The sequence below is a fragment of the Pholcus phalangioides genome, unplaced genomic scaffold, assembly GCF_987345545.1.
Source record: "Pholcus phalangioides strain wild (caught in Gottingen) unplaced genomic scaffold, Ppha-v1.0 ptg000007l_1, whole genome shotgun sequence".
Lineage (NCBI taxonomy): Eukaryota > Metazoa > Arthropoda > Arachnida > Araneae > Pholcidae > Pholcus > Pholcus phalangioides.
The window spans coordinates 48,037,394-48,064,354 of record NW_028301600.1 but is presented as its reverse complement, the minus strand read 5'-3'; the positions used below and the strand labels follow the sequence as shown (position 1 = coordinate 48,064,354).

At 34.4% G+C, this 26,961-nt stretch overlaps 2 protein-coding genes and 1 long non-coding RNA gene across 3 annotated transcripts; all 3 read left to right on the top strand.

Annotated features, from left to right (window-relative positions):
• Positions 1-4,234: 4,234 nt before the first annotated feature.
• LOC149085396 (angiotensin-converting enzyme-like) lies at positions 4,235-9,125 on the top strand. The gene is made up of 5 exons (XM_089233910.1): positions 4,235-4,270; positions 5,024-5,096; positions 5,679-5,946; positions 6,874-7,112; positions 8,866-9,125. Exons 1-5 carry the CDS (start codon positions 4,268-4,270, stop codon positions 9,123-9,125), a joined length of 843 nt encoding a protein of 280 aa, XP_089090036.1. The 5' UTR covers positions 4,235-4,267.
• Positions 9,126-10,112: 987 nt separating this feature from the next.
• Positions 10,113-19,805, top strand: LOC149085395 (angiotensin-converting enzyme-like). Its single transcript, XM_089233951.1, has 6 exons — positions 10,113-10,380; positions 13,145-13,368; positions 16,827-16,971; positions 17,234-17,332; positions 17,548-17,676; positions 19,539-19,805. Exons 1-6 carry the CDS (start codon positions 10,148-10,150, stop codon positions 19,699-19,701), a joined length of 993 nt encoding a protein of 330 aa, XP_089090077.1. The 5' UTR covers positions 10,113-10,147; the 3' UTR covers positions 19,702-19,805.
• A 654-nt stretch (positions 19,806-20,459) lies between these two features.
• LOC149085394 (uncharacterized) lies at positions 20,460-25,772 on the top strand. Its single transcript, XR_016192839.1, has 3 exons — positions 20,460-20,539; positions 20,806-20,963; positions 25,450-25,772. It is a non-coding gene; the product is annotated as an uncharacterized LOC149085394 (long non-coding RNA).
• Positions 25,773-26,961: the final 1,189 nt, after the last annotated feature.

The following is a 26,961-nucleotide window of genomic DNA, read 5'->3' as shown; positions in this document are numbered from 1 at the left end:
AGCAAAGTTTAATCGTTTTTACCTTGAACTTTATTTTCAATCCTTCCTTAATTTCGTACGATTTTATAAATCTCTGAACACATAAAATTCCAGCAGCTCTCAAAAAATGACACGATTGAAGAATTAACTCTTTCTAGATTAAATAGTACAGTCGAGTTCCCTTATAACATACTCTTTGGTGTTTCGAGAAGTGTATGTTATAAGCAAGGTCTTGAAATTAGCTTATGTTTATGTAGAAGTTGTTATGCATGCATAAAGTGTGCATTATTGATATTGTCCGGGAAAAAAAAGGTTATGCATCACATAATTGAATTCAATATAGAAAGAACATAGTTTTTCGTTGATATCTCTCCTCAGATACATAGAACATTCATACATTTTTTTTTCTTAATTTTTCTAATTCCACTCGTATTATTTTTCATGCTAATGATGTTCATTCAAAAAGTCGTCAGTATTTATGCAATAAAAAAAAGCAAATAAAGTTCGTGAATTTCACTTATCATCAATCGACATGTTTTATGCACAGTCTTGAGTTTTGATGCTGTTAAAATAGTGCGGATTTCTGTTTTTTACTGAACCCAACAATTTTTTATCGCTCCCATTTACCAAGTGATCCAAAAATAACAGAAAAAGTTAACATTCAATAATGTTAAGAACATATTCCATGCAGTTTTGTTAGAAAGACATGAATGTTTTCTAAATAAGACAATTTTACTGTTAGAATTAAAAAAAAAATTTACTAACAGGTGGCGCTTTTTATGCTGCAGACCATAGTTTCCCGAACTTCTCTCTTATTCCATCTTTTCTTCTCTTCAGAATTTATTTTATGTCATCGTCCTAAATTCAAGCCAACCCATCGGATGCTATATTATAATCATAGCTTCTTCAAACCCCCCCCCCCCACTATTTCATTGCCCACTTTGGGAAACACTGCTTTAGACCATTACACTGCTAATGTAATAATTCATAGCTGATGTGAATTATTTTACGAAAAATTTATTTCGACAATAAATTTTTCGTTGTTAAAAAAATTCCCACAACCTTCTCTGAAAAAAAACAAAACCCCATCAAGATAATCACCTGCATACATGTGCAAATAAGTAACAATTTTTACCTTCATTTTTTTTCAGGTTTTTTTGTTTGCAGCATGTTATATCCGAATTATTTGACAGGTTTTTTTTATTTGGGTCCTGCAGAAACAACTCTTCGTATTCCACAGAGTATGCCACATGGCTTACAAACGTAAGTAACAACTAACAAACATATGCGATTAAGAGAAACTCTTAAAATTGCAATATAACGTAATACAAAAAAGAAAAAGATAAATCAAATCAATATGCACAATAAAAACATACGGATGCAACTGAAAGCGCAATATAGCACCGGCCATAAGGATCAATGCAAATATTAAAAAAAAAAAAAAAAATTACACAATGCATACATGAATAGATAAATATACGACCACACATGTATGTGAAAATAGTGAGTAAAGATTAAATTCAAATAATAAATAAGTAATAAGAAAAGGAAAAACAGTAATTGTATAATGAAAAATTATATTTATTATTCAAAAATTATAAAACAGCACTTGCAAAGAAAATGAGAATGTATACTTGTGCACAATGTATATACAAGTAATAAAACTAGAACCAAATAATTTTTTCGTGAAGATATTTTGTACGTATGATTTTAGAATTTTAAGGACTTCCTTTGATCTGACTAAATCAGACAATACATGCGGGAGGCGGGCTAAGAAATAGACAGTTTCTCAAGTTCTCTTCTAAAACGAACCCTCTCCTTCGTCAGATTTTTGCATGACAGAAGAAAATACATGGGATCTTTTTCATCGGTTCCACATGTACACAACGAACTACTGGCATGTTTCATTTTCTAGGTTAAGAGAGTGTTTTTGGTATGGTATATCCACGGTATATGTTATAAGTGTTCTCGACTGTATTGTTTTTACATGAATAGCCGTATTTTGTACTGAAATGACACTAAAAGATGTGCTTTTTAAAATACGAAAAAGACCATCGAGAAAAGAAATACAGTAGACTTCAAAAGACTTTTGACAAATGCAATAATGTTTGTAGCACCAACTCATTTGCATGCACTGCCCTCACCTTGGCGTATGTAAAGCAGGAGGAAGATATTTATCGACACCTGTCACTGAAATGTGTTTGTTTAGCGTTAGTGAGCGTTTATATTGGCAAATTTTGTTTTTGGTCGGATCGAAATTGATTTGATAAATATAGTTAATTAAATATCTAAGTAATTAATTTTGATTTAATATGAATTTATAGAATGATTATACATAACAAAAATGAAAACTCCGAAACAAGAAATATTTGCTGGATTTTTTTTTGGTAAAGCGTAATTAAGGCATTAAGTAAGGGTTGAAGTCAAGCTCAAGTGGCAAGTATTTTGATATTTAAAGACAGTTCATATGTTTTAGAACCATGTATAATAATCTCGGAAGCCCGTAAAAAGTAATTTTCTTTCAATACGACTAAAGAAGACAACAGATAGGATAGATAGAAAGATGAAAACGCAAACAAAGAGAGATCCTCGAAATGCTCACTAGGCGAAAAACCTGATGAATATATAATTCAAAACACGGACTGAATGTGAGTGTATTATTTGTAAAACGTTGGCTGAATATTATGAGCTTGTTTGGTTGTTTTCTAAGTTAAAAAAATCGTTATTACTCGGCCACCTCGTTGGGCATTTTGCCTGTTGTGGCCTTGTATTAATCACAGAAGGGCAGGAGAGAGGGAGAGAATTATGCAAATCTTCCTATTGACTAAAGGAAGAATCATAGGTACAAATATAGGTAATACACATGAGGTATTATGAGCTCCTATAAGTAGTTATAATGGTAACTATATTAAGGTAGTATAGGTTCTTACTCTTGAACACGAAGGCGAAAGTGGGTATATGCTTCTTTGCTAACGGTGTTGATACTCTTTACCTTCTAAGAAAAAGCAAGGGACAGGTTTCATTATAAAAATATATTTCATAATCACATGCCGCTCTTACCGATATTTCGAACGACAATGGCCATAAACATAGCTCAAAATTTTCTAAAGATACTACTTGAAAGGCAACAAAATGAGAGTTTTACGGGTGGTAAAATCATATGGTAGAGACATAACTTGAATATCATCAAGCATTTATGGATTGAGTTCGATAGATAAATCGAAGTCAAAAATTATTTTAATTCGATGGTTTTTTTTTCAATTGTGTAAAAAAGAATGGGAAAAAAGTACCCACTAACCATGGGACAAACTCATTGAGTCCATACTAAAACATGACAAGTAGTTTTACAATCTAAACTGCTTCCAACAAAGTGTTAACTTATTCTAATTTGTTATGGTACCCGATTTCATGACTGGTTTGATTATTTAGATTATTTAGTAGATGTTCGCTTTCTTGTTTCCTTGTGTCAAAAGATTTATGGGTCAACATAAAAGTAAATTAATTTTTTTCTGTAATTAAAATGTTTGGATACGCAATTTTTCGTTCGTAATACTGTAGTTTGTAATGAGACTCAGTTTATGTTTCATAGGGTAGATTTCATTAAAAAAATTCAAACACAAATTTTGCAGATACATTTATGGTTGTCAAAAGACTTTTGAGTGCTTCTGTAGGAATATAGTGGGTTTTTCGACTATATTTTTGAAATGTAAATATTACTGCCAAAGCCCGGGATTGGTCTGTTCGCGAATTATTCAATAATTTCGGTGGCAATACTTAAAACACGATTTAATTTTAATTGTTTTAAATCAAGTGTCGCGGGAAGTTTATGTTAGTAGGCGCGCATATTATGTAAATTACATTCATCTGCATTTATCCAGATTTGTAAGAAACTTCTTGGTGTATTCTTTTACAGATTAGTTTTAGTTTTTTGTTACTAAATTTTTCATTCTGTGCCTTAGTGAGGCATTTTTTGGTTGGTTTCTAAAAATGCAAAGGTAAATGTTTAGTAAGTTTGTTTTTCCAAAGAGAAGACTGTTTTTAGCCTTCGATTTTCTTATTTCTGTTTTCCGCGATTAGCATTCCTACTACGTGAGATGACTCTTTACTGCCAAAGTGTAAGACGACACGCTCTCGAACTTAATTGAAAAAGAAACTTGAGAAACTTGAGTGGTTCACGCTCGCTAGGAGGCGCCACCAAAGATTTAACATTTTAGCTTTTAAATTTTAATGTGATATTCAGACTGAATCTCGAATGCATACTTTCAATACACTTGTAAAATTGATCCAGATGGTAAGTTTGAAAATTAAAAAAAAAATAATTTTATATCTCAGACGAAGTAGAATGAAACTTTTTAGTATTCAAATACCTTTTATTCATATAGGTGATATTTAAAAAAAGTAATAATACGCAAAGTCGTAATATTCATGACATGAGTATAATGATTGGCATATAAGCTTGATTTTACACTTTACAGATGGGAGAATGATCACGTTCTGATTAATATTAATTTGAGTTGATTAACAGTTGCTCAAGTAAATTAATGTGTCTATGCTTTAAATTTTTAATTCCATACAAGTAATTACTTGTAATCAAGAAAGAAAAACATGAAAACAGTTGAACAATTTTTTTTTTGTTGAAGAAAATGTGTTCAGGGGTTGCTTTGCTATGAGAGTGGTAGTAGTAATGATTTTAGTGAACATAATATACATGTATGTGTGTATATCGAAATGCTGGATATATTTTAATAGCGTAGATGATATCCTCGTTTGAACAAAAAAAAAATTCATCGCGTAAACTGCAGTGATCACGCATTACAATAATTACAAGTACTATTTTTTCAATTTTCCGTGAAAAAAGTTAATGAAGCCATTTTTGCATTAATTGATTGCGGTCGTGCTTAGAAAATTTAACGAACGAAGTACATGGATTTGCATAGAAAATTTTCATATACTTGACTTGCAAGTGGTTTCCGCACTTTCATATGCCTGTTTAAATTTTGAAGGTTAACAAAGTCATTTGGATTTCACTTGTTTTCTCTCGTAGGTTGTGATTTCAGTTACAGTTTTGTTTCTAGTTCTGACAGAAAGTATTCCTTTATCCAATGCGGTGGACACAGGTAATATATATATATCATGAATATTTATACCATGAATGTCATTAAAAAATTTCACGATGTTTGAATACTGTTTCAAAAAGACTATGTTAATTCCATCCGCAGTTAATCGAACTATTTTTAAATAAATAATGAGTTTATCTAGATATTCAATAAAACATCAAATTAAATGAATAGCTGAATAACTGATAAACTTTCACGAGGACCGATAATCGAAGTTTCATCATAGTACATGATTTATTATGAAAAATAAACGATTCTGACGAAGTCTATCATTATAGATATTAGATTTATATATAATGCAGTGTACATGGTCTGTTAGAGATAATCAATCATCGTGTTCTAAATACGGTTGCAATTATAATCTACATTGTTTGTGATGTCTTCGAATTTCGTCTATGAAAATGATTTTTTATACATCAGGTCAGATAGAGAATAGTTTACTCACTTAACAATTTACTAAATCGATAGCAACTTTACCTGCTTACGGCAATAGATCATAATCCTTGATGATGTTTGTAAAATAACTTTTCTTATTAGAACAAGTTTTATTTATTCCAAGAATTTTGGATTTTTTTCACTTAGGAAATATTGAAGACACATTGCAAATTTTCAATACAGAATATGCTAATATGTTATACTTAAGACAGTCGGCTGACTGGACTTTCTCGATAGACCAATCTCCGTCAACTGCATCTGCGAAATCTTTTGTTGAAGAAATATTCTGCATGTGGATGATGAAATGGAAAAAATGGGCTCAGCAGCATTTATCTCTGCCGTATTCTACGTATCATCGCAAAATAATAAATGCGATTGCTAAAGGCGTTGCAATACAAAATCCAGCGGCTGCAAGGTTAAATTTTCTTCATATTGTTTATAAAACCATGTGTATAACATATAAGACATCATCTCTTATTCTCTCCTAAACAATCATATTTATAACGGAATGAGAATTTGTCAAAGATTAAACTGGTCATCTGGAAGCTCAAACGAAGCATTCTCTTCCTACATAACTATTTAAAAGGTCGTACTGTTTAACATTATTATTCTAATACATGGAATAATGATACCACTGAGCATAAAATTTGTAAATATGACACGATTAATTATTCGTAAATACACATTTGAACTAATTCGATGAAAATGTAGATAAAACAAGAAACTTATAAATTAAGTGTGCAGTTAGAAATTTTATCGCATTTGCTGCTACTGTGTATTAAAGATATTAAGTGAAAATCCTTTGATATACGCTAAGGAGGCATTTATTACAATGTTAATTACCGAATAAAAGATGATAATTTCGACGGCAAAATGCTTTTCACAAATGATTGGTTACTCTTTCTCGAGCTACAACATCATATTTGAAATTTCTTCCTGCATTTGAAAATTACACCTGGGAATCTTAATAATGATCATTCTCGAATGAGAGGATTCTCTCTTTCCACAAGATAAAACTCCGTAGCTAGGAAGGAGTTTGACATCTTCAATGGACTTCACCATTCCCAGGAAGGCTTATTATGCGAAGAGAGAATATTTACCTTATCTCCTAATATTCTGCATTTCGAATTGCATCTGTTAGTAATACGCATTCTTGTGAGGCAGAAACTCTCTATACAGCCTCTAACAACCTCTCTTAACCTCAATTTTAACGTATTGAAAAAATTAAAATTGCATAACTTTGATAAGATTTTGTTTTCCAGTATACTGAATACCTTTTATGATTTAAATATTTGTTTGCATATACTTTGGATTTATTCATGCTCTTTTACATTGTGCATAGATCAGCTTCGGAGATTCGTTCGAAAATTTTATGGATTTACAGTACATCATCCGTATCGATTGTAAGACTGAATAAAACATTTCGAGGTGAAGATGAAGTAGATGCTTATGTATCTTCTACATTCGAACCAGAGACTTTAAAAGAAATTTGGAAAAGCTGGCGGACTCTTGTTGGAAATCCCATAAAACCTTTGTTTCTGGAACTTATGAAGATATGGAATGATGCTTCGAGAAAAAGCGGTACGTTTTTTCCTTTCAAATCTATCGCGATGTGAAATCAAAGTAAAATTCTATAATATAAATTGTTTAGATAAATTTTTGAATAAAACGTCGCACGTACCTTAGAAATTATTTAAATGTTCCATAGTTTTTAAATTATCAATATTAATTGTTTTGAGCCAATTGCCCCTAATAAGAAAGCAAGTAAGGTGATTTTTCAATTACACCTAAAGCAATTCAAGATTTGATCTTAACGTCATTTCAACATCCTAAATGAAGATGAGCAAGAATGGAATTTTATAATACACTGTAGCTATATTTAGGGGGAAAATATCTTTTAATTTAAATGTTAAAAATTTTAGTATGCACAAATGCCAGTTGATAATTACTAGCATTAGGGAAACAGATCTTTCCTGTACATTATGCCGAGATGAACTCGAAAATTTTATGTATCTGTTCTCTATCACGAATCGAACCCACATCCTCTTGAGAACCAAGCACAAGTGCGCGCGCTATCATGTACACCCCTGGAGCCACAACCCTGCCTTCTTTATTTTATGCATTGTGACGTGAGGCAGGAACGTGTTTCCAGTGGTATATATTGTAGCGCACTTGTCCGGTTTACAAGAGGATTTCGGTTCGATTCCCGGTGGAGACCAGGTGACTTTTCTTTCCTAGTTCACCTCGGCATATTATGGAGAAAATACCTGTTTTCTTGATATATTGGACCGAGACAAAGCCGTCTCACTCTAATTACTGGTATTGCTCATAAAAATATCAAATGGGATGGACTATGACGTTGCAAGCAAAATAATTTTTTTTATAAGATACCGGTATTAAAATTTTACCAATTTTTACCAAATTTGGACTGGTGTGGTTCGTCCATATGTAATTCTAAAAAGCGACTTGAAAGAATAAACTTATTCTTCAACCTATGTTGAAAAAAAAAAATACTTGCTTTGGAATAAATCGATTTATGCAACGGTTTTAAGTTAGTAAGCAAAATAAATAAGCTATCCCCATCTTTTGTACACGCAAACTGTTTATACTTCGCGATAAGCAAAAATAATAACGAAAAAATAGGATGCTATACAAATTCAAGGAAACATTTTCTGGATATTATGCCGATGTGAACTCAGAAAGAAAAGTAAGTCATCTGGTCTCCGCCGAGACTTTTCGAGTTCATCTCGGCATAATATACTGGAAATATATATTTCTTTGATATCTATTTTGGGCTGAAAAAAACAGCCATCTACCTCTAACTATACAAATTTATTTCATTTTGCTAATTTCATTACGCGAATGCCCTCTTTAAAAAAAATGAATGAAGGCTCCAAGAAAATTTCATTCTGATGGAACTTGGCACGGAATGCAAATACATTAATAAGGATAATGCATTCATTTTACGGATAACGGTTTGATTATTTGCATATTCACTTCAAGGCGCGTTTATGATAAGTTTCATCAAAACCGAACGATCTTCTCAGAAACGTTTTGAATTTTTTCTTGTAAAGCCCGCTGTATAAATTCCGGAATTTTAACAAAACTCTTGTCGTTTATGTTGCGAAGACAACTGAATATGACGAATCAAAAACATAACTAAAATTTTTCTTGCCTTTGTTTGGTCAAAAACGTAATCTTTGTGAAATTAAAGCCCGCAGTTTGAGAAAAATGCGTGAATAATATTATTGGGGATATATTTTCTTTGAGACTAGTCACTATACAGATCGATGTGCTGTATATGAGTTTATATTTTTTTACCTCAAATTTTAAGGATATGAAGATACTGGTGAGTCATGGAGAAAAGAGTTGGATATGGAAGATGTTAAAAATACTGCTTCAAGTTTGTTAAAAGACGTGTTCGACTTTTACCGTGAAATACATGCCTATGTACGTTCTAAACTCTCCCAAAAGTATGGCGAAGACACTGTCAGAAAAGACGATTATATACCGGGACACTTACTAGTTAAGTATAAAATGAAAATTTTCACCTCCTTATTTTTATTTTTTCACTTCAATTTTTCAAGTACATAGTGGCCCACAATCGACTGACGGTTTTGAAATGGGATAACAAGAAATCGGTGACAGATATTAAAATCATTCTTGAGGAATATAAATGCGCGAAGTCAAGAATCTCAGCTACATAATTCATGTTGCAAGGGGTTGCACACAGTTATTAAAAAAAATAATAATAACTTTTATATGGACATCCTGTGTCCAGAAACCTAATTAGTATGTTGTTGCCTTTCTCTCCTGATGCTAACAAAAAAAAATCTCCACGTTTTAAGTGCAATATTCACAAAGATATCTGAATTCGAAAAACGGAGAAAAGTTGGGAAAGAAACGTTGTCCGTTAGTTTTTTTTTTGTTTTTCCCAACTTTCCTCCGATTTTTGAATTCAAATATCGCAGCGAATATTACACTTAGAAACGTGGAAGTTTTTTTTTGTTGGAATCAGGAGAGACAGGGCAGCAACTTTGTAATTGGGTTTTGGGGCACAGGGTGTTCATATAAAACGTTATTTTTTTTATTTTAATAACTACAATGCTTTAATAACTTGCAACATGAATGACGTAGCTGAAATTCTTGACTTCACTTTGCACATTTATATTCCACAAGAATGACTTTAATACAGTCTAATCCCATTATAACAAACTCTAACACACCGGAGAAATCACTTCGTTACAACGAAATTTCGTTATAAATGAATTCCAGGTTTTTCGCATTGTTCCTATGTAAACTTTTCTAGGGGAATGGAAAAGTTGTCGTTAAAACTATATTTTTTCCCTATAACGGTGTTCGTTAAAACGGGATTCGACTGTATCCGTCACCGCTTTCTTGCTATCCCATTTTGAAAACCGTCAGTCGATTGTGGGACACTGTATATTATTTTGAAATATTTTTCCTGATATAGCCTATATTTGAATGAGTTATATAATTTTTATTGTTGTTATTACTCAAAAAAACTTTCCGGGAAATATGCGGTGTAATGTAGAAAACTACGTATTTTTCGTATAGGAAGCTTATTTTCCGATAAATGGAATGGTCTTCTCGGAATGATGTTACCTTATCCTGCGGTATCTCTGCCGGACATTGCAGGAATCATGAACAGGAACAATAGAAACGTCACCGAAATGTTCGTTATAGCTCAGTTATATTATTCTTCATTTGGAATGGATACTATGGGTGAATCGTTCTGGAAGAAATCATTATTCGAGAAACCAAAAGATGGACGCATCACTGATTGTCATGGAGCCGCATATGATTTCTCAGATGGTGAAGATTATAGGTAAGTACATCTGGCACGTAAATTCATAAACGGTGGGAGGGGGGGGGGAGATAAACCGGTCATTCTAAACAATGTAGAGTAGAATTATCAGGCATTTATACTGTTAAAATAATTTCATTCTTAAATTTGTATGAAACTACCTTGATATGCCTAGATAAGCTTTTAAGAAAAATATTGATAGTATTAATGGATTCGACGTTGAGATATAAAAATGATTTAAACATGTTCGAAACAAAATTTTGAGACCTAAAATAAATTGAAATGCTTAGAACTTTATGTCAACATTGAAGTTTTTATTTTCATTTTTCATAACGAATTGGGGTAATGAAAGATAAATACTGTGATATTTCCGATAGGATATTTATGTTTTAATTTATTTTTTATCCCTTTCAAACTTCTCGAAATTTTTTGGTCAAATTTTGAAGTTACATAAGTAAAGAAATATTTCACCTCATTCTATTTTTTAGCAAAGATTTTTAGTGAATTTTTTTTAGCAAAGATTTTTTAGCGAATTTTTTTTAGCAAAGATGTGTGTGTGATGCAGGGTATATATATATTCACATACAATTTTTTTTTCAGAATTTCATAGCTAAATTTTATGCAAAATACATCGCATTTACATTTACCCCGGACGCAGTTCCTCCTGGAAGCCATCTTGAAAAAACATCAAGTTCACCTATAAGTGCTGCTCTCTGATGAATACAAATACAATATTATGGCCATAAAAAATATGAATGTCAAATACAACCCACAATTTTTTTCTCCCGATAAATTTCAGCGGAAATGCCATTTTAACGTTTGCGGAGCGGCCGTTTCGAAACGCGCAAGCGCGTTTGCATTTCATGTTAGACCATGCATTCTTTGATGACAATTGTTCGTATTGGTGTGTACTATCACCTCTTAAACGTTTTCCCCATCTTTTCTGAATCAGCCTGTATAATATACTGCCCATAAAAAAGCTTATATGGTGGTCTTATCTAAGTAAGGGTAGCTTCTCGTTTTATCCAACTGTGTCTATTGTACTTCTTTGTAAGCGTTTCAATTGAATTAGAATTCCCGACCGCGGAGTTAAGCTATTAAATTTATTCACAACCCTATTAGAGAAGACTCCCTGCGACACCACAACCTAGAATTGTCCCTTACCAATCGATACTGATGTATCTTTGTCGAAGCAGTTGATTGACGATGTATTAATATCTCATGGCCCATTTTATCCATCCCGTTGAAAATCTTTAATACTTTAATCACATTCCCCGACACCTGCGTTCCTCCACAATGTAAACATACTCAAAAGGAATCAAGTCTTTCAGTATGCTGCGTATCTCTTCTCTGCACCTCCTCAATAAAGTTGTCTCTCTTAGTTGCCTGTCTCTCTGAGGGTATGGTCTGCAAAACCTTACAGCATACTCCAATGCAGGACGAACTAAGCCTCGGAAATGCAGAATAATAACATTAGGAGAACGCGAAGAGATTTTTTAAGAATAAAACTAAATCATTCTATTCGCTTTTTTGAACACCGCTAAACAATGTTGAGAAAACCTAAGCCGCTCGTCAATGAGAATTCCCAAATCGGTGACACGCAACTCATAAGTGAAACGCAAGTTGTTCGAACCAAAATGGGTGACCATGCATTTATCAACATTAAAGGTCATGCTCCATTCATTAGCAAATGCTGCAATCATATTCAAGTTCATCTGGAGCATCTCCCATCGCTTCGATTACCGTTAGCTTCAATTCATCTGTGAATCTGCTAGCAATTCCATCGATACCCTGATCGAGTTTATCGATAAAAAGGGAAAAAGTATGGGACCAGGGACCTTTCCTTGAGGGATTCCACTTTTGACACCCATCCAATCAGAAAACTCTCCGTTCACCATAACACATAGTGACCTATCTCTCAACCCCGATTCCATCGAACTCAACAAGTTGCCCCCAATCCCAACCTGGCGTAAACGCTTCAAGAGTTTATCATGTTGGACTCAATCGAATTCCTTCTGGAAATCAAGAAAAACAACATCGACCTTTTTGCCCTTACCCAAAGCCTTAGTCACGTGATCATGGAAGCAAAGGAGGTTGGTTCTTTTCCCCTTCTGAATCCAAGCTGGTTTTCCGACAATACATCAATCTCGTCTATCCATTTCACCAATTGCCTTTTGATAATAATTTCCAAAATCTTCGAGTGGTAGCTCGTCAAACTCACTGGACATTCGACACGGTTTCCCTGCTATCCTTTTTAAATATCCGAACCACATTAGCAAGCTTCCAATCTCCTGGGAGTATACCCTCAGCAACACTACTTTTCTATTCCTGTAAATCTGTGCAACTGGCGCCGATAGTTCATTAGCACATTGTCTAAGGACCCTAGGATAAATATCATCTGGTCCTGGTGCTTTGCTTGCACATATATTTGTTTACTTTCCTGCACATAGAAACTTTAGGGCTTCCAAATCTTCTACCTGAATATCGTTGAGGGCTTTATCACCCCATAACACATCCGTACTTTGGATTTGGATATCACCTTCTCTACTGAAACCTTACACTCAAAATCCCCCGAAAAGTTCACATTTACTTTATTTGTAACTCACAACACACATAATCCTTTAAATCAGGGCTTAACTCTCCGAGATTTAAAAAAAAAATATGTACAGCGAGAAAAAAGCAATAACCACGTTTGTCTGAAAGGGTTATAATGAATAATTCTATTTAAGTATGAATGTAAATAACCCATGTTATAATAATTAAATTTTTGCCTTTCTTTGAAAAGGATTCGATTATGTGCTTCATTGTCTGAGGACGATTTGTATCGAGCTATTCATGAGATGGGGCATATACAATACTACAAGGCTTACAAGAAACAGCCAATGATTTTCCATGGAGGAGCAAATTCTGCCTTCCACGAAGCCGTCGGTGAAACAGTCGTGCTCATAGCACAGAGTCCAGGATGTCTGAAGAAAGTTGGATTCTCCAAGGATGATAATCCTCGACAAGGTAAACACGTACATTCTCTAACACGTACATCACATAATTCTACATTCTTGGTTAAGGAGGCATGGTGCGGTAGAACTTCTTCCAAACGTTTGCGTTCATAACAGTATGGACAATGGCAGAATATCTGGCCAGCGAAAACAGCCATACAGGACGATAGACGGCAGACAGATGGCAGCAATAGCAAGAACACAAAAAGATGCCCAAAAAAATATGGATGTTGAATATATATATCTAAACTATATCAAAAATACAGCAACTCAATAAGATCAATAAAAACCGATAATCATGATGAAACACACTTCCCATAAAAAAGATTATGGTTGTCTTATCTAAGTATGAAAAGCTTCTCGATTTATCCAACTGTATCTATTGTACTTCTTAGTAAACGTATCAATTGAGTTAGAATTCACGACCGCGGAGTTAAACTATTAAATTCATTAACAACCCTATTAGAGAAAAACTCCATGAGAAACCACGACCTGGAATTGTCCCTTACCACTCGATACTGATGTCCCCTTGTTGAAGCGGTTGATTAACGATGCATTAATAACTAACTCATGGTCCATTTTATGAAACCCGTTGAAAAATTTAAACACTTCGATCATATACCTCGACACCTGCGCTCTTACAATGTAAGCATTTTCAAAAAGCAAGTCTCTTTTCATAAGCTGAAGCCCCGTGTGCCATCAAGAGCAACGCGTGGCTCTTCTCTACACTCCCTCAACAGATTCAATATCTCTCTGTAAAGGCCAAAACACACCACACTGACGTGACTCAGAGACGTTGTGACTTCTGATTCGTAGAAATTCTGCGACGTCAAAATTCACGATGTTTCTGATATGACGTGAGATCATATCACGTTAGTGTAATGATTTGTATGTATGTTATGTATGGTCTCAAAAACCTAACGGCATACTCCAATCCAGGACGAACTAACCCCCCGGAAAAGTAGAAGAATCACTTTAGAAGAACGTGAAGATACTTTTTTTTCAGAATGAAACCGAACAAAACGCACACATTTTTTTTTTGTGTGTGTGTTTTTTTTAACTACTGCTGAACAATGTTCAAAAAACAAATTTGCGACTATGAGCTAGAATCAAACCTGTAACCTTCGTATCAGCAGTCCAACGCTCTTTAAATTACTCCACAAAGGATTGTGCCGATCCATTAGAAATTCCTCAGAGGAATATGAACGAGTACGGTTCAGTAGTAGCAGTCATAAATGGAAGAAATTTCAATGAAGCAAAACATTTTTAGTTCTAATTTACCTTATACCAGGATAGGAGTGGAATGACAATTTAATTTAATAATTTATTGACACAAAAATTACAAAATATGAGAAAGACAAAGCATGAAAGGGAAAAACACAATGGTATAAGGAAAGTAAATAAATGTAAATATCCATGAGAGCGACCCAAGAGATCTAAATGATATGTCCAGGGTAAAGCCATAAAACAGTTTTCAACGTTAGCAAACGCAATGCTGTTTCAATCCAATTACATAAATACACATTAATTATAAACAAGTTGATTAAACAATAACATGGTTGTCATTTTTACAATAAATTACCTTTTTTTTGTACTTAGAAATGAAACAGAACAGTTACAAAAAAAAAATAACTTGATTAGATGATTTGACGTCTGACATACATTGGTGTTTCATTAACATATGAATTTAGACATAATGTTAGCATTGTCATAAGTTGATGTAATTTATGAGCATTTTTTTGAAACGGGTTTTTTTTTTCTGATTTTACATCATCACTGTGTTATAAGATTTAGGTGCTGCATATAAAAGTTGTTTTTGAATGACTGTTTTTAGCTTTTATAGGTCCCATATCGGAATTCCTTGTTGTCTTAACAAAATGGGAGTGTGTTTCAATGTGAATCATGTAGGACTTTTTTGAGTAAACAGTAGGGTCCCATATAAATAAAGTTTATAGCATTGTTTAGTAAAAGTTTTTGAAATTGTTTTAACGAAGTTTATAGCATTATCAGCATTGCAATTAATATTTGAGAGAGGGAGAGAGAGAGACAGAGAACGAGAATATTGACTAGATATTATATTGATAGATTTCCTGAAATTATTCGTCATTAGTTTCAAACTCTAGATCTGTAGTCACCCCCCCCCCTCTCCCAGATACATATACCGTATTGTAAAATAGAAAAAATCCATGCAGAAAATAGAGTGTTTGGAGAAATTCAGTTTATTGCTAATTGTGATAGCGTGAGATTTCCATTTAAGATTCCTACTTAATGTCACTCCCAGGTATTTGTTTCATCAAGCTCAAAAATTATGGGGCAATCATAATGATAAAAAGAACAATCATATTAGTGACACTGTAAATGAAACTGTTCTGTTTTTTGTCATTATACAATTGAAAGTTTATATATGTTCAAAAATTCAAATATTCAGAATAAATTTATTGCTCATCTTCAAACTATTTTCCGAGTCAAGACCACCTTTATTAAAAACACCACCACCTCGAAGAGCAACCTCTTTTCTGCCCTAGTGGTGTAGTGGTAAGATACTTGCCTACCACCAGGTCCAAGGGGTCGATCCCGGTGAAGAACATAGATAACAAGTGCAGACCGGAAATGGGAAACGCAGTAAGTACCAAAAAAACAAGGAAATATTTTTATGCGTCAAACCGTAGTAAATACCAAGGTTGTCAACTTGAGAAGCGATGTCAGTGTCCAACTCATTATAAGCAGTTCAAAAATGCGTTAGGAGATGTCACTAAATACGATGGTCTATGGTGCCTGAAACTTGCTTTTCGCTTTCTTGTGAAATTTGTGATTAAAAAGTTATTGTAAAATTTGATTTAAAATTGCAATGTGTTTACCATTTCTGGTCTTCTAGAGTTCTTTTTCTACTGAACCTGAGGCGACCACCGATAGATGGCCCCTTCATTTCTGACCCAACTCGATTCGTAGTAAATTGCTGTATGGATTTGACCGGAGTTGGTGCATGGTAAAGTAGTAGTAGTAGTGTCAGAAGAAAAACAACCCTCCCCCTCTTATGGCGCAACTTCTTTGACATATGCTCAAACTCAAACATGATTCAAATCCTCGAATGTGACTTAGAGTATTTCAATTGAATGCCGATCAAGCTCTCGTGGGCACGAAGTTTGGGCTATCATCGAGCACTCTTACGTGTTTCAGTGAGCACCGGTTAAGAAGCCGTGGTAATTATGAGCCTGCGAAAGCCTACATGTTTTTTGACAAGAACACTCATGTTTTAAAGATGCAAAAATATCAGTTATTCATTACTACATTAATATGCGTCTGGTAGCCTATAATGTAAAGAATATGAGTACTTTGACATTGTTTTTTGATAAAATCAGCGATATTCTACCACATGTAAAAACTGCACATGAAAATAAACCATACTGAAAATGCATGAAATTCTTCATGTATGAAATAGTAGTAATACATTTCTTCCTCTCTCTAATCTAGAACTAATCCTTAATATCTTAATGAAGCAAGCGCTTTCAAAATTCGTGACAATACCATGGGCTTTTGTTGTGGACATGTGGAGATATCAGTTTCTAAGTGGAAGGATGGTCATAGAAAACATGACCAGTGAATGGTGGAAAATGAGGTAATTTTTCAAAAATCTCGAAGAGAAGTTTTTTAAATAAATCAAACTGTAGTGTGAAAATTTCGACTAACAATATATATTTTAAAATTTTCACAAAAAAAGCAGATCTCCCATAGGGAGTGAATTTAGCAATTTCAATATTTTTTTTTGGAAAAATAATGTTACTCCAAGAGCTTTTTCGAAAAATAATCTTACGGATCGAAAATATTACTTCGAAATTAATCGTTTACGGATTTCATTAATTTTCATTTCCTTTTTTTAGGGAAAATATTCAAGGAATAACAAAACCCGACAATGAAAGCTCTTTCCTTTTCGATCCAGGTTCGAAATATCATATTGCTATAGGGATGCCTTATATTAGGTACGAAATCAAGTTATATTCCTCATTTGTATATAAATAATGGTACATAAACATCTTGCTTTTTATTATAAAGAAAAATAATCGTATGATTATGTACGATTTATGTATGAATTACACATTCTTCTTACTCATGAATTATGTGCGCTAATTCTACTTTTATTCGTCAAAAAATCTCATAAAAATGCATTTAAGACATGAAACAGAATTTTTTTCAGATATTTCTTCAGCCGATTTCTTGAACACCAATTTTATGATGCTTTATGTAAAAGTACATCGAAAGGAACATTTTTATCTGTACACAACTGCTGTGTTTTAGGTTCGTTAGCAGCTGGTAGAAAATTCAAGTAAATATTTTGTTTAAATATACATTTTTAATTATCGTGTGATTGACTTTTTTAAATAATTTCTTCATGTTTGAAATGCCATTTTTATACACGCATTTTAAAGAACACAGTACATTCGGGTCATATGAATTACCACTTTTATGTTTCCGTTTATTGCAATTTAAAACATCGTAGAAACCTGAAACTTGTATTTCTATAAAATTTGGTGTCTTGTGTGTGTATTGGCGCGCGTATAGCATTTAAAAATAAATATTATGTTTAGGAAAAAAAAAGCATTAAAAAAAATCATTTTCATGGGTAAAAGCGGTAATAGTCGAGTAATATAGTATGGGGGTTCAAAATGAAGAAAACTAATTACACAAATACAACGCTACAACAGGCAAAATTCCCAACGAGGTGGCTGAGAAAAAGATGCCTATAACAAATATGGATGTCATATATTTCTAAAAAATTAATAAAAACACAATATTTCATTGACAACTTTTGTTGAGATTTTCTGACATGAAAGCTAATTTTAGACTGGGAACTATACACATATATATATTATACAATTTACTGCCGATTCCAAAATGCAGCGTTCGCCATTTTGACTTCTTTTGTACTCAACGAGAGGTTGGTGCGCTAATCCCTACGGTAGAAGTATTTTTCTCCGGTCATATTTCTGTTGTACCCCCACCCCACCCGGTCAAAAATGTTTCTGACAATGAACTCAGGTATCGAATTCCCGACACCTCTAAACATTCTTTGGTACTTTATGCGAGTATCTTACCGACCTGGGCTACCGCGCTCAGCAAGATTTGAGAGGCTTCAGATCAAAGACGGAAACCTTTAGTAAGTTGATAAAAATGACTTCATCGTGCAACTTCCATTGAATTCTTCCTGATGTTTCTTTTTGAAGCCAGAAATAACGTGCTTGCGTTCGTTACTGATAGAAACAGATTTCGCCATTCAAAAGAGTGAGAAAAATCCTATAGGAAACCAATGCTAACCCGATTATTATTATTTTTTTACTAATGTCCATCTTTGATGTGAAGCCACTCATTTAATGTATCTATGACAATGAAAAATGAAAATTTCATTGTTTGTTTTTGTAGTTTATGATGCGGTGGTGTGTCATAGTCTATTTACTGTACAATAGTCACAAATGCAATCTTCCTATTCCGCCCCAAAACTGTCAAGGTAGGCCCACAGAGAACAGGACACACATTATATTTACCGACCTTTCCTCTTCTATCGTATAAACTTCCCATCTTGAAGAGATATTCTATCCCAATTCAGATAATACTTATAGTATTCCGTATTACCCGACACACCATCTGTAAAAAAATAGCTTCCCATCTAACTGGAGAAAATAGCTAGGTAAAAATGAGCACAGCACAATATATATAAAATACAACACTTATGATATACATTGTGCTTAGTTTCCAATTATTGGGCACATTTCCCCCCCAATAATCTCTCTATTTAAATACCCTATGAGTAAACACTGCACTCAGACTTTACCCAATCAACTCGTATGACATAACGTTCACGTCCTTTCATAACTGGGCCTTTAATTCCGTTGACGTGAACGCTACGTCATAGGAGTTTTTCGGGTTAATAAACACTTCGAAAACTTGTCGGAGTAAATTTGTGGAAATGGAAAAACAAATATTCTCCTATAGCAGCCGTGATGATGGTGACAACCGACCGACACTGACACTATAACATGGCGTGGGCATTTGGAGGTTGTATATCACGTTTCCACTTGGAGACCATACCTGAAGGTAGAGAATACCTGGTATATTCCATATAAAACTGCTATTTCATATTACCCGAATGTACTATAGATTAATGTGATTGATCTTGTTTCTCATTTTCAGAACTATGCTTTCAAAGGGTTCATCTGAAGAATGGTCTGAGGTATTGCAGGATATGACTGGCTATAAGAACATATCATCGCAACCGTTGCTTGATTATTATCAACCTCTCTATACTTGGCTAAAATCGTATAATCGCAAGAATGGTGTGCACGTTGGTTGGTGAAAATGTACTAAAAGAGCAAAAAATATGCACTTATTAGGCACGTGATACGTACATAGTTGATTACAGTATGATCAGTATTCACTGTTTCTGAATTTTGTTTTGTGTTGCGAGGAAAAAAAATGGTTGATTATCTTATTTATACCAATTCAATAATTAGAATAAATCTCAATTTTCTCTGAGTATATGTTGAAGTTTCATTTTAAAGATAAATACACTTGAATATAATAAATATGCATGATTTAAAAATTGGGTTTTTTTTAATCTTCTTAAGCATAGTATGCTTTCATCAAAAGGAATTCATGATCGGAAAAAAGATTTTTTTCGAAGCGCGAGAGATGTGTGTTATACTTTTATTATACAAAATCCATTTTCAATGCGATATCGGTGTTAAAAGTATATGAAGAAAAAATATATATGAGGATGCAATTCCGAATCTATAGTTATTTCGCTCATAATCGAAGTTATTTATGCAAATAACGCCTCGCTATATGAAAATTATTGCACGTGACACAATGATTGTGCTTGTGAAGGAAATCAGTTTCTGCTTGACAGAGTAACTTTTTTCGTTTTTTAATTTCAAAACTTTGGATCTGATGTGTTTTTTTATGGAAAAATATTCTATATCAATGCGAAAATGAAAACTAATGCATTCGATTCGATAAGAGTCGATTTACTTGATTTATTGAACTTCCAATGAAGGAAACATCATCTGTGTTTTCTTATCTCATCTCGTTATATCTTCGAATTCGCAATATTACGCGTGGGAAATAAGCAAGTTATAAATGCTGTTCCAAATGATGTCAGCATCTCTGATTGAATATCCTTCACGAGAACCACAGTGAGTGAATTATTTACTTTTGCTTTAAATTTGATAAAATTGTTACTAGCTCAAGAACTCAAAAAATTATTACATACCAAGACTGATATCAAATGACACATCTTTAGACAATATGTGCAATCGCAAGATTTTCAAGTCTAATTTTTGAAAACTTATTTTTACCGTGATCAGTACTTCATAATTTTCTTGAATTTTTTTTTCTTCTTCTTTTAGAAACGATTAACTTAATTTTAGGACATTTAATATAATAAGCTTTATTTCTAAAGGCCATGGACGTCAGAGTATTTTTGCTGTTCGCAATACTGGCTGTATTGATTTGGCAGTCTGATGCAGGGCTGTGCTCTTGGGTGTGCAAGAAAGTATGCAACACAAAAGACTACTGCCAAGTTCTTTGTAAACTTCTTTGCACGGATCCAGACGGAAAGTAAGAAATATTAATTTTTTTATCTCCAATTTATCAATTACCTAAATTGTGTGCCACAGCTCTTGAAAGTGGATGCCTCGAGATAAGGCAGGGAAGCTGCGATATTTTTTAGATATAAAACTAGGTGCAGTAAAGGCCAATATAACGAGTGCGGCTTTTAACGAGAACCCCTCTATAATGAGTGATATGCAAGTGATTGTCAAATAGCTGATATTAAAGATACACAAAATATTCGGTCATGATTAGTTTAAAATTATAGGAAGCCAAAATTCTCGTGAAAAAATTCTCGAAAATGTCATTCTTTCCTTATCTCTGTTCACGAATGATGATGACTCTTATTGATGATGACACTCTGTCTATTATGACTCTTATCATGGCACATACTCCTCGTAAAAATTATTGTGAGGTACAAGGATGAGCCTAAGTATTTTGCGGCCCGGTGCAAAAATAGTTTTGTGGACGCCGTTTAAAACTTGTTTTCCCATTCCTCCAGTGTACGTGGTCACCCTGGCATTTGCCAGGTATACATTGTCACCGAGAATGACTATCAAACTACTATTTAATAGTAATAAAAAAAGCCACTGAGCAATAAATTTGTATAATAGTGCCCAGCGTAAAAATTGCAACTTCTTTACAATATCTGTATGCAGGGAACCATAGTGGAAGAGCTGTAGGGGCTAGAGAAGCGTTTATCTACCCAAACCGCAACTAGATACTCTTTTCCCCCGGAGCAAGCATGCATTTTGCCTCCCCAGTATAATTTTGAATGATTGATTAGAGGAAGAATTTAGCGTCCCGTTCGGTCCAGCACTAATGACACCTAAGTGCTCAATGTATGAATATTAGGGTTTTTCTTGTCTTGGACAGGGTTTTAAACTATTACTTTGTAAAGAAGTTGAAGTCAAAATGCAATAAAAGCATTTTTATCCCGTTTCGCGATCCCTTAAATTTAGTGACCCAGTGGCCGCACCCTTTGCACCTGCTTAAATCTGGCCCTGCTGCTGTACTTCTAAAAAAGAGTGAACACAGATGAGTCAATTATTTTTAACATCCCTCCCCTAATCCTATTTTTGGGCTTCCCCGCTATACAGATGGGATGTGATTATTTTATTAGACATTTGTCTCACCCAGTGACTAAGAGACCATGGAACCAGAAGTTCAAAGTCGTTTCCGAATGACTGAAAAAATCGCGTTAAAAAAACTTCTCGATTGTCGGAAAAATGGTGAGCCCATGAAGCCATGTCTAGAGTTCTGCTCATTCGTTAATATTTGAACTAAATTATATAAAGGCGTTTTAATGCAAATAAAACAGCAATGTTTTTACAATTTTATAATCCAACAGAGTTGGAAATTCGTCTACAACAAGAAGTTCTTAATGACGACAGCTTTCTTCATGATTGTGAGAACTGTCGTTATAACGGCCTTTTACTATATATTTAGAGTTTCTGGGATATTATTCTCAACAGGTGTGTTGCAGATTTTAAGGTGCCGTTAAAGTATTTCAAGGTTAAGAAAGGGTGCCACGAGACATGGGCGCAGATACGGGGGGGGGGGAGCGTCATGGGGGACGTTGCCCCCCCCCCCCACAGCGTCAAAGGTGAAGTCGACTGATCTAATGTATATATGAATTGACATCATCATCATCGTGCGCCCCCAGACTTACACGTCTATCTCCGCATAAGCCACGAGATACTTGTAGTTTGGATATAATTCCCTAAGACACCGTGAACGTGAAAAGTTTCGTATCCTATGCTCTGTATATATACAGGATGATTACTTAATTTTCCTTGTCTCATTTTACTGGCGAACCGTTGATCCTAGACACATACTTCCAATTATAAAAATTATCCAAATAACGTGTGGATCTCAGATACGACATTCATGTTACAAGGGGTTGTATATATAGTTATTAAAATAAAAAAAATTAACTTTTTATACAGACACTCTGTCCACAAAAACCCAACTAGAAAGTAAAATTCCACTTTTTTAAATGCAATGTTTGGAGAAAAGCGTGATCCTTTAGTTTATGCAATATGCTTTTCTCCAACTTTTCTCCATTTTTGAATTCAAATATCTCTGCAAATATTAGACTTACAAGGAAAGGGTCCCAAGATGACGTCTTCAAAAAGTTTTGAAAAAATTACCATTGATTCTACACATTTAAATATGCACAAAAATGAAAATCTGACGGAATTATTACAGGTCAGTGAAAAAAAATTTGTAAATATTAATATTTTGAAAGAAAATAGAGGTCAAGAAGGACTTCAAAAGGCCCGCAACCCTAGAATGTTGGAGTGACGTCATTCAAAGAACAAATGATCCAGTACATCACAGACAAAGAAAGAGAAAAAAAGAAGTGAAAACGACTAGAGAGGGAGAGTTTCTAGAACAGAGAAGCTGGAGTAAACAAAGAAAAGGAATTTTTTTTAGATATCGCAAAAAGCTCAAGAGGCGAAGAATAGCCAACCGTTCTCATCTTTCATAATTTTTTGCGGCTTTAATCCTTTCAGTGACAATTCCGAGATATCTCGCCAAACTTCATCTGCTTTATTTCAGCCACACCGAAATATCTCGGCTTTTGAAAACGCGTTGAAGTAGTTTTTACAGTAAAACAAGTTTTCCACCCGTCTCCCTCCAATCAATCAACTCAACTACCAGTGGGTGGAGTCAGCTCTTGTTCAAGGTTAGATAAGAGAAGGAGCAAGAAAAAAAAAACAGTATAGCCCCGTTCACATGGGAAATAGAAAAAGCGGGTTTAAAACCCGCTTCAAGAATTTTCACCAATGGCTGCTCTCAATTCCTTTCCTTACGAAGGAAAAAAAGTCGTCAAGCGGGTGCTGGAACTCCCAATGCTACCGCAATATTTGCACATGTGAACGGGGCTTGTGGGTGTTTTTCCACCTCTTTCAACACTGTAAAGAAATATACGCCCTGTATTAATTATACAAAAAAAGTATTTCTCTTCCTAGAAAGCCACACATCATGGTAAGTGTTTTTGTATCATAGTGAGGGAAATAAAAGCGATGGGTGGAGTAAATTTTCTTGTTGGTGGGGAAGGAAACAGTTATCACACACACACACACAGCTCGCAATCGGAAAAAAGAATAATTCTTCTTGAAAATAGGTGACAATTTGTGAAGGTTTCGCAATTTCAGACGTGGCAGTTATAATGCGGATCAGGGAATTTTTAAAAACCGCTGAAAGGGTTATTGCATTCCGCCGCTAATTTTTTGTTTGTTTGTTTGGTGCGATGAATGTACTTAAATGTTTTCATAACTTTTTGAGGACGACACCTTGGGACCCTTTTCTTGTTAGAAATGTGGAATTTTTTACGTTGGCCTCAGGGGATACAGGGCAACAACTTCCCAATTGGGTTTTTGAGGACAGGGTGCCCGTATAAGAAGTAAATTTTTTTTTTTATTTTGATAACTATACAACCCCCTTGCAACATGAACGACATATCTGAGTTCTACACGTTATTTGGATAATTTTACTAATTGGAAGTATGCCTGTAGGATCAACGGCTTGCCAGTAAAATGCGATCGCGGAAATTAAGGGATCACCCTGTATATCAATGCTGGTTGAAAAGTAATTAGGTATTATAATGAGAAGGCAAGCTTTCACGGCCGGAGTTTATAATAAATTTCATACCTTTCGGACTGTTATGCCGCGTTCCAGGCTTCTTTGAAGCAGACGTTTCGCCCACTTCTGCGGTGGACATCTTCAGGGCTGTTTTTGACGCGCGAGAAGACGAAACGACAGAAACGACCTTCTTGGATGACCGTTGTCCACTGACGCTTTTGCTGGAGACGTCGATCAAGTGACATGTTTATGATGATGGGACGTGGTGGCACCCGACAATTCGAACCACCAAGATCAGGACGGTTAGAAAATCAACTCTTCCGAACTCGGACACCCCCCTCCATTCAAATTTGAAGACTCCGATCCCCACCCACCCCGTCCCATCAACATCAACACGTCACTTGCTCGACGTCTCAACGACGAGGTTGATCTTTCCGCTTCTCCGGCAAAAGCGTCAGTGGACAACGTTCATCCAAGGAGGTGGTTTAGTCTCCTAGCTCGTCAAAAACAGCACTGAAGATGTCCACCGCAGTAGTGGACGAAACGTCTGCTTCAAAGAAGCCTGGAACACGGCTTAGGAGCCCGAAAGGTATGAAATTTATCATAATTACGTATTACTTTCTTGTAAGCATTCATTAAAGACCGTGGCAAAATTCTTATTTGTAATACACTGCTACAGTATATTGCTTTTTCATTTATTTCGGATATATTTCTTTTTAATCAGTGAACTTCTTTTGTGCATATGTAAATTCAATTGCATAATATATAATTTCGGTAATAATATAATAGTTATGCAATTAATGTCTTCACCTCTTTCGGAGGAAAATCTATATTTATCATATATTTTGTAAGTTGAAACCTTTATGTTTTGATAAACTTGACATATATTCATTTATCTTTCTAGCCCAGCTGACGATTTCTAAGAAGTGAAACATACAAAATGAGATATATTGCACAATTTTGAAAATTTCAGAACGAACATTAATTTCACAATATAAGATTCTTTTCGTGATGAACATTTCATTAAATGAATAGCAATACATGTGTGATCATGTCACTCTGTTTTGTGCCAAAACAAAATATCTATGACAAGCCCATTCTTTATCGAAACATTATTTCCAATTTTTCTGTAAGTATTATATTTTCAAGTAATATGACCACCAATAGGATTATGCATTGAAAACGTGTACCAAATTAATAAAACGAAAGTTTGTTATTGGAATTCTACTTGAAGTATTCATAACATTGATTGTGGATTGATTTGATCCCCTCAAACCAGTGATTTTTAACCAGGGGTCCACGGAACCGTTGAGTTATTGGAAGGTTTCATGGGGTCCGTGAGCTTCAATGAGATAACAATCAAGTTATTGTCTTTACATTAATATATGCTACTGATTATTATATGCTGCACCTTACTGGCAAAAGGGAGTCCCTGATCGTCTCATTGGCACAAAAGGTCTGTGGAACAAAGAAGGTTAAGAACTCATGCCTTAAACTATTACGTTCTCTGGTTGATAGATTTCTATTGTGTTTTTTTGCGCATTATACCCAGTGCCGTCTTAACGCACGGCCCGGGGGCCTCAAGAGAAGGAGCCTCACAAAAATGAAATCTGATGGAAATTTTTGAAAGTAAGCATGTAAATTTTTAGGCAAGCATTTTTAGCCATGTAGGGCCTCAGAAAACTCACTTGGTCCGGAGACCCCACGATGCTCTTAAGACGGCGCTGCTTATACCCTCATTCTTCATACGAGGGATACGTAGATAATTTGAATAAGAAAATTTAACAATTAGTTCATTGGAGTTTTTTCTCAATTCTAATGAGAAAATTATTAAAAATGCCTATGTTTATACAGCAAAACGTATATAGAAGCAGCTAGTGCAAAATAAAACTCAGGTAAATAAAAATTGAAACTACAAATTACGTAACGAACTTTGTTTTTTTTGTAATACAATGTACTGTATTAATATTTTTAGCCATTCGAGAGTTTACACATAATTTAAACTACAGGGTGTCTTACATTGTTTGCACAGCGGATATCTCTTTAACCGTTGACTTTAGAAACATAAAAGTAGTTGCTCTGTCTCTCCTGAGACCAACAGAAAGAATTCTACGTTTCTAAGTGCAATATTTGCTGAAATATTTGAATTCAAAATTGGGGAAAAATTTGGAAGGGCATAAACTGACGAAAAACGCTTCTTTCCCTTATTTATGCTGTTCTTTCCCAATTTTTCAAATACTTCAGCGAATAAACGTGTAACTTATAAACGTGAATTTTTTTTTTTTTTTTTTTGGCCTCAGAAGAAACTGCAGCAACTTTCTAATTGGGTTTTTGAGCACGCTGGGCCTGTATAAGAAGATATCGTTATTTTTTTTATGCATACGGCCCCACTAACAAATTTTAGGACTTGTAAGTC

Excerpts from the sequence above, each read along its gene's own strand:
- LOC149085396 (XM_089233910.1), top strand. Across the intron at positions 5,947-6,873 it reads CAAAATCCAGCGGCTGCAAG|ATCAGCTTCGGAGATTCGTT; the intron begins GTTAAATTTTCT and ends CATTGTGCATAG. Across the intron at positions 7,113-8,865 it reads TGATGCTTCGAGAAAAAGCG|GATATGAAGATACTGGTGAG; the intron begins GTACGTTTTTTC and ends TCAAATTTTAAG.
- LOC149085395 (XM_089233951.1), top strand. The coding sequence starts at position 10,148 with ATGATGTTACCTTATCCTGCGGTATCTCTGCCGGACATTGCAGGAATC. Across the intron at positions 10,381-13,144 it reads TCAGATGGTGAAGATTATAG|GATTCGATTATGTGCTTCAT; the intron begins GTAAGTACATCT and ends TTCTTTGAAAAG. Across the intron at positions 13,369-16,826 it reads GGATGATAATCCTCGACAAG|AACTAATCCTTAATATCTTA; the intron begins GTAAACACGTAC and ends TCTCTAATCTAG.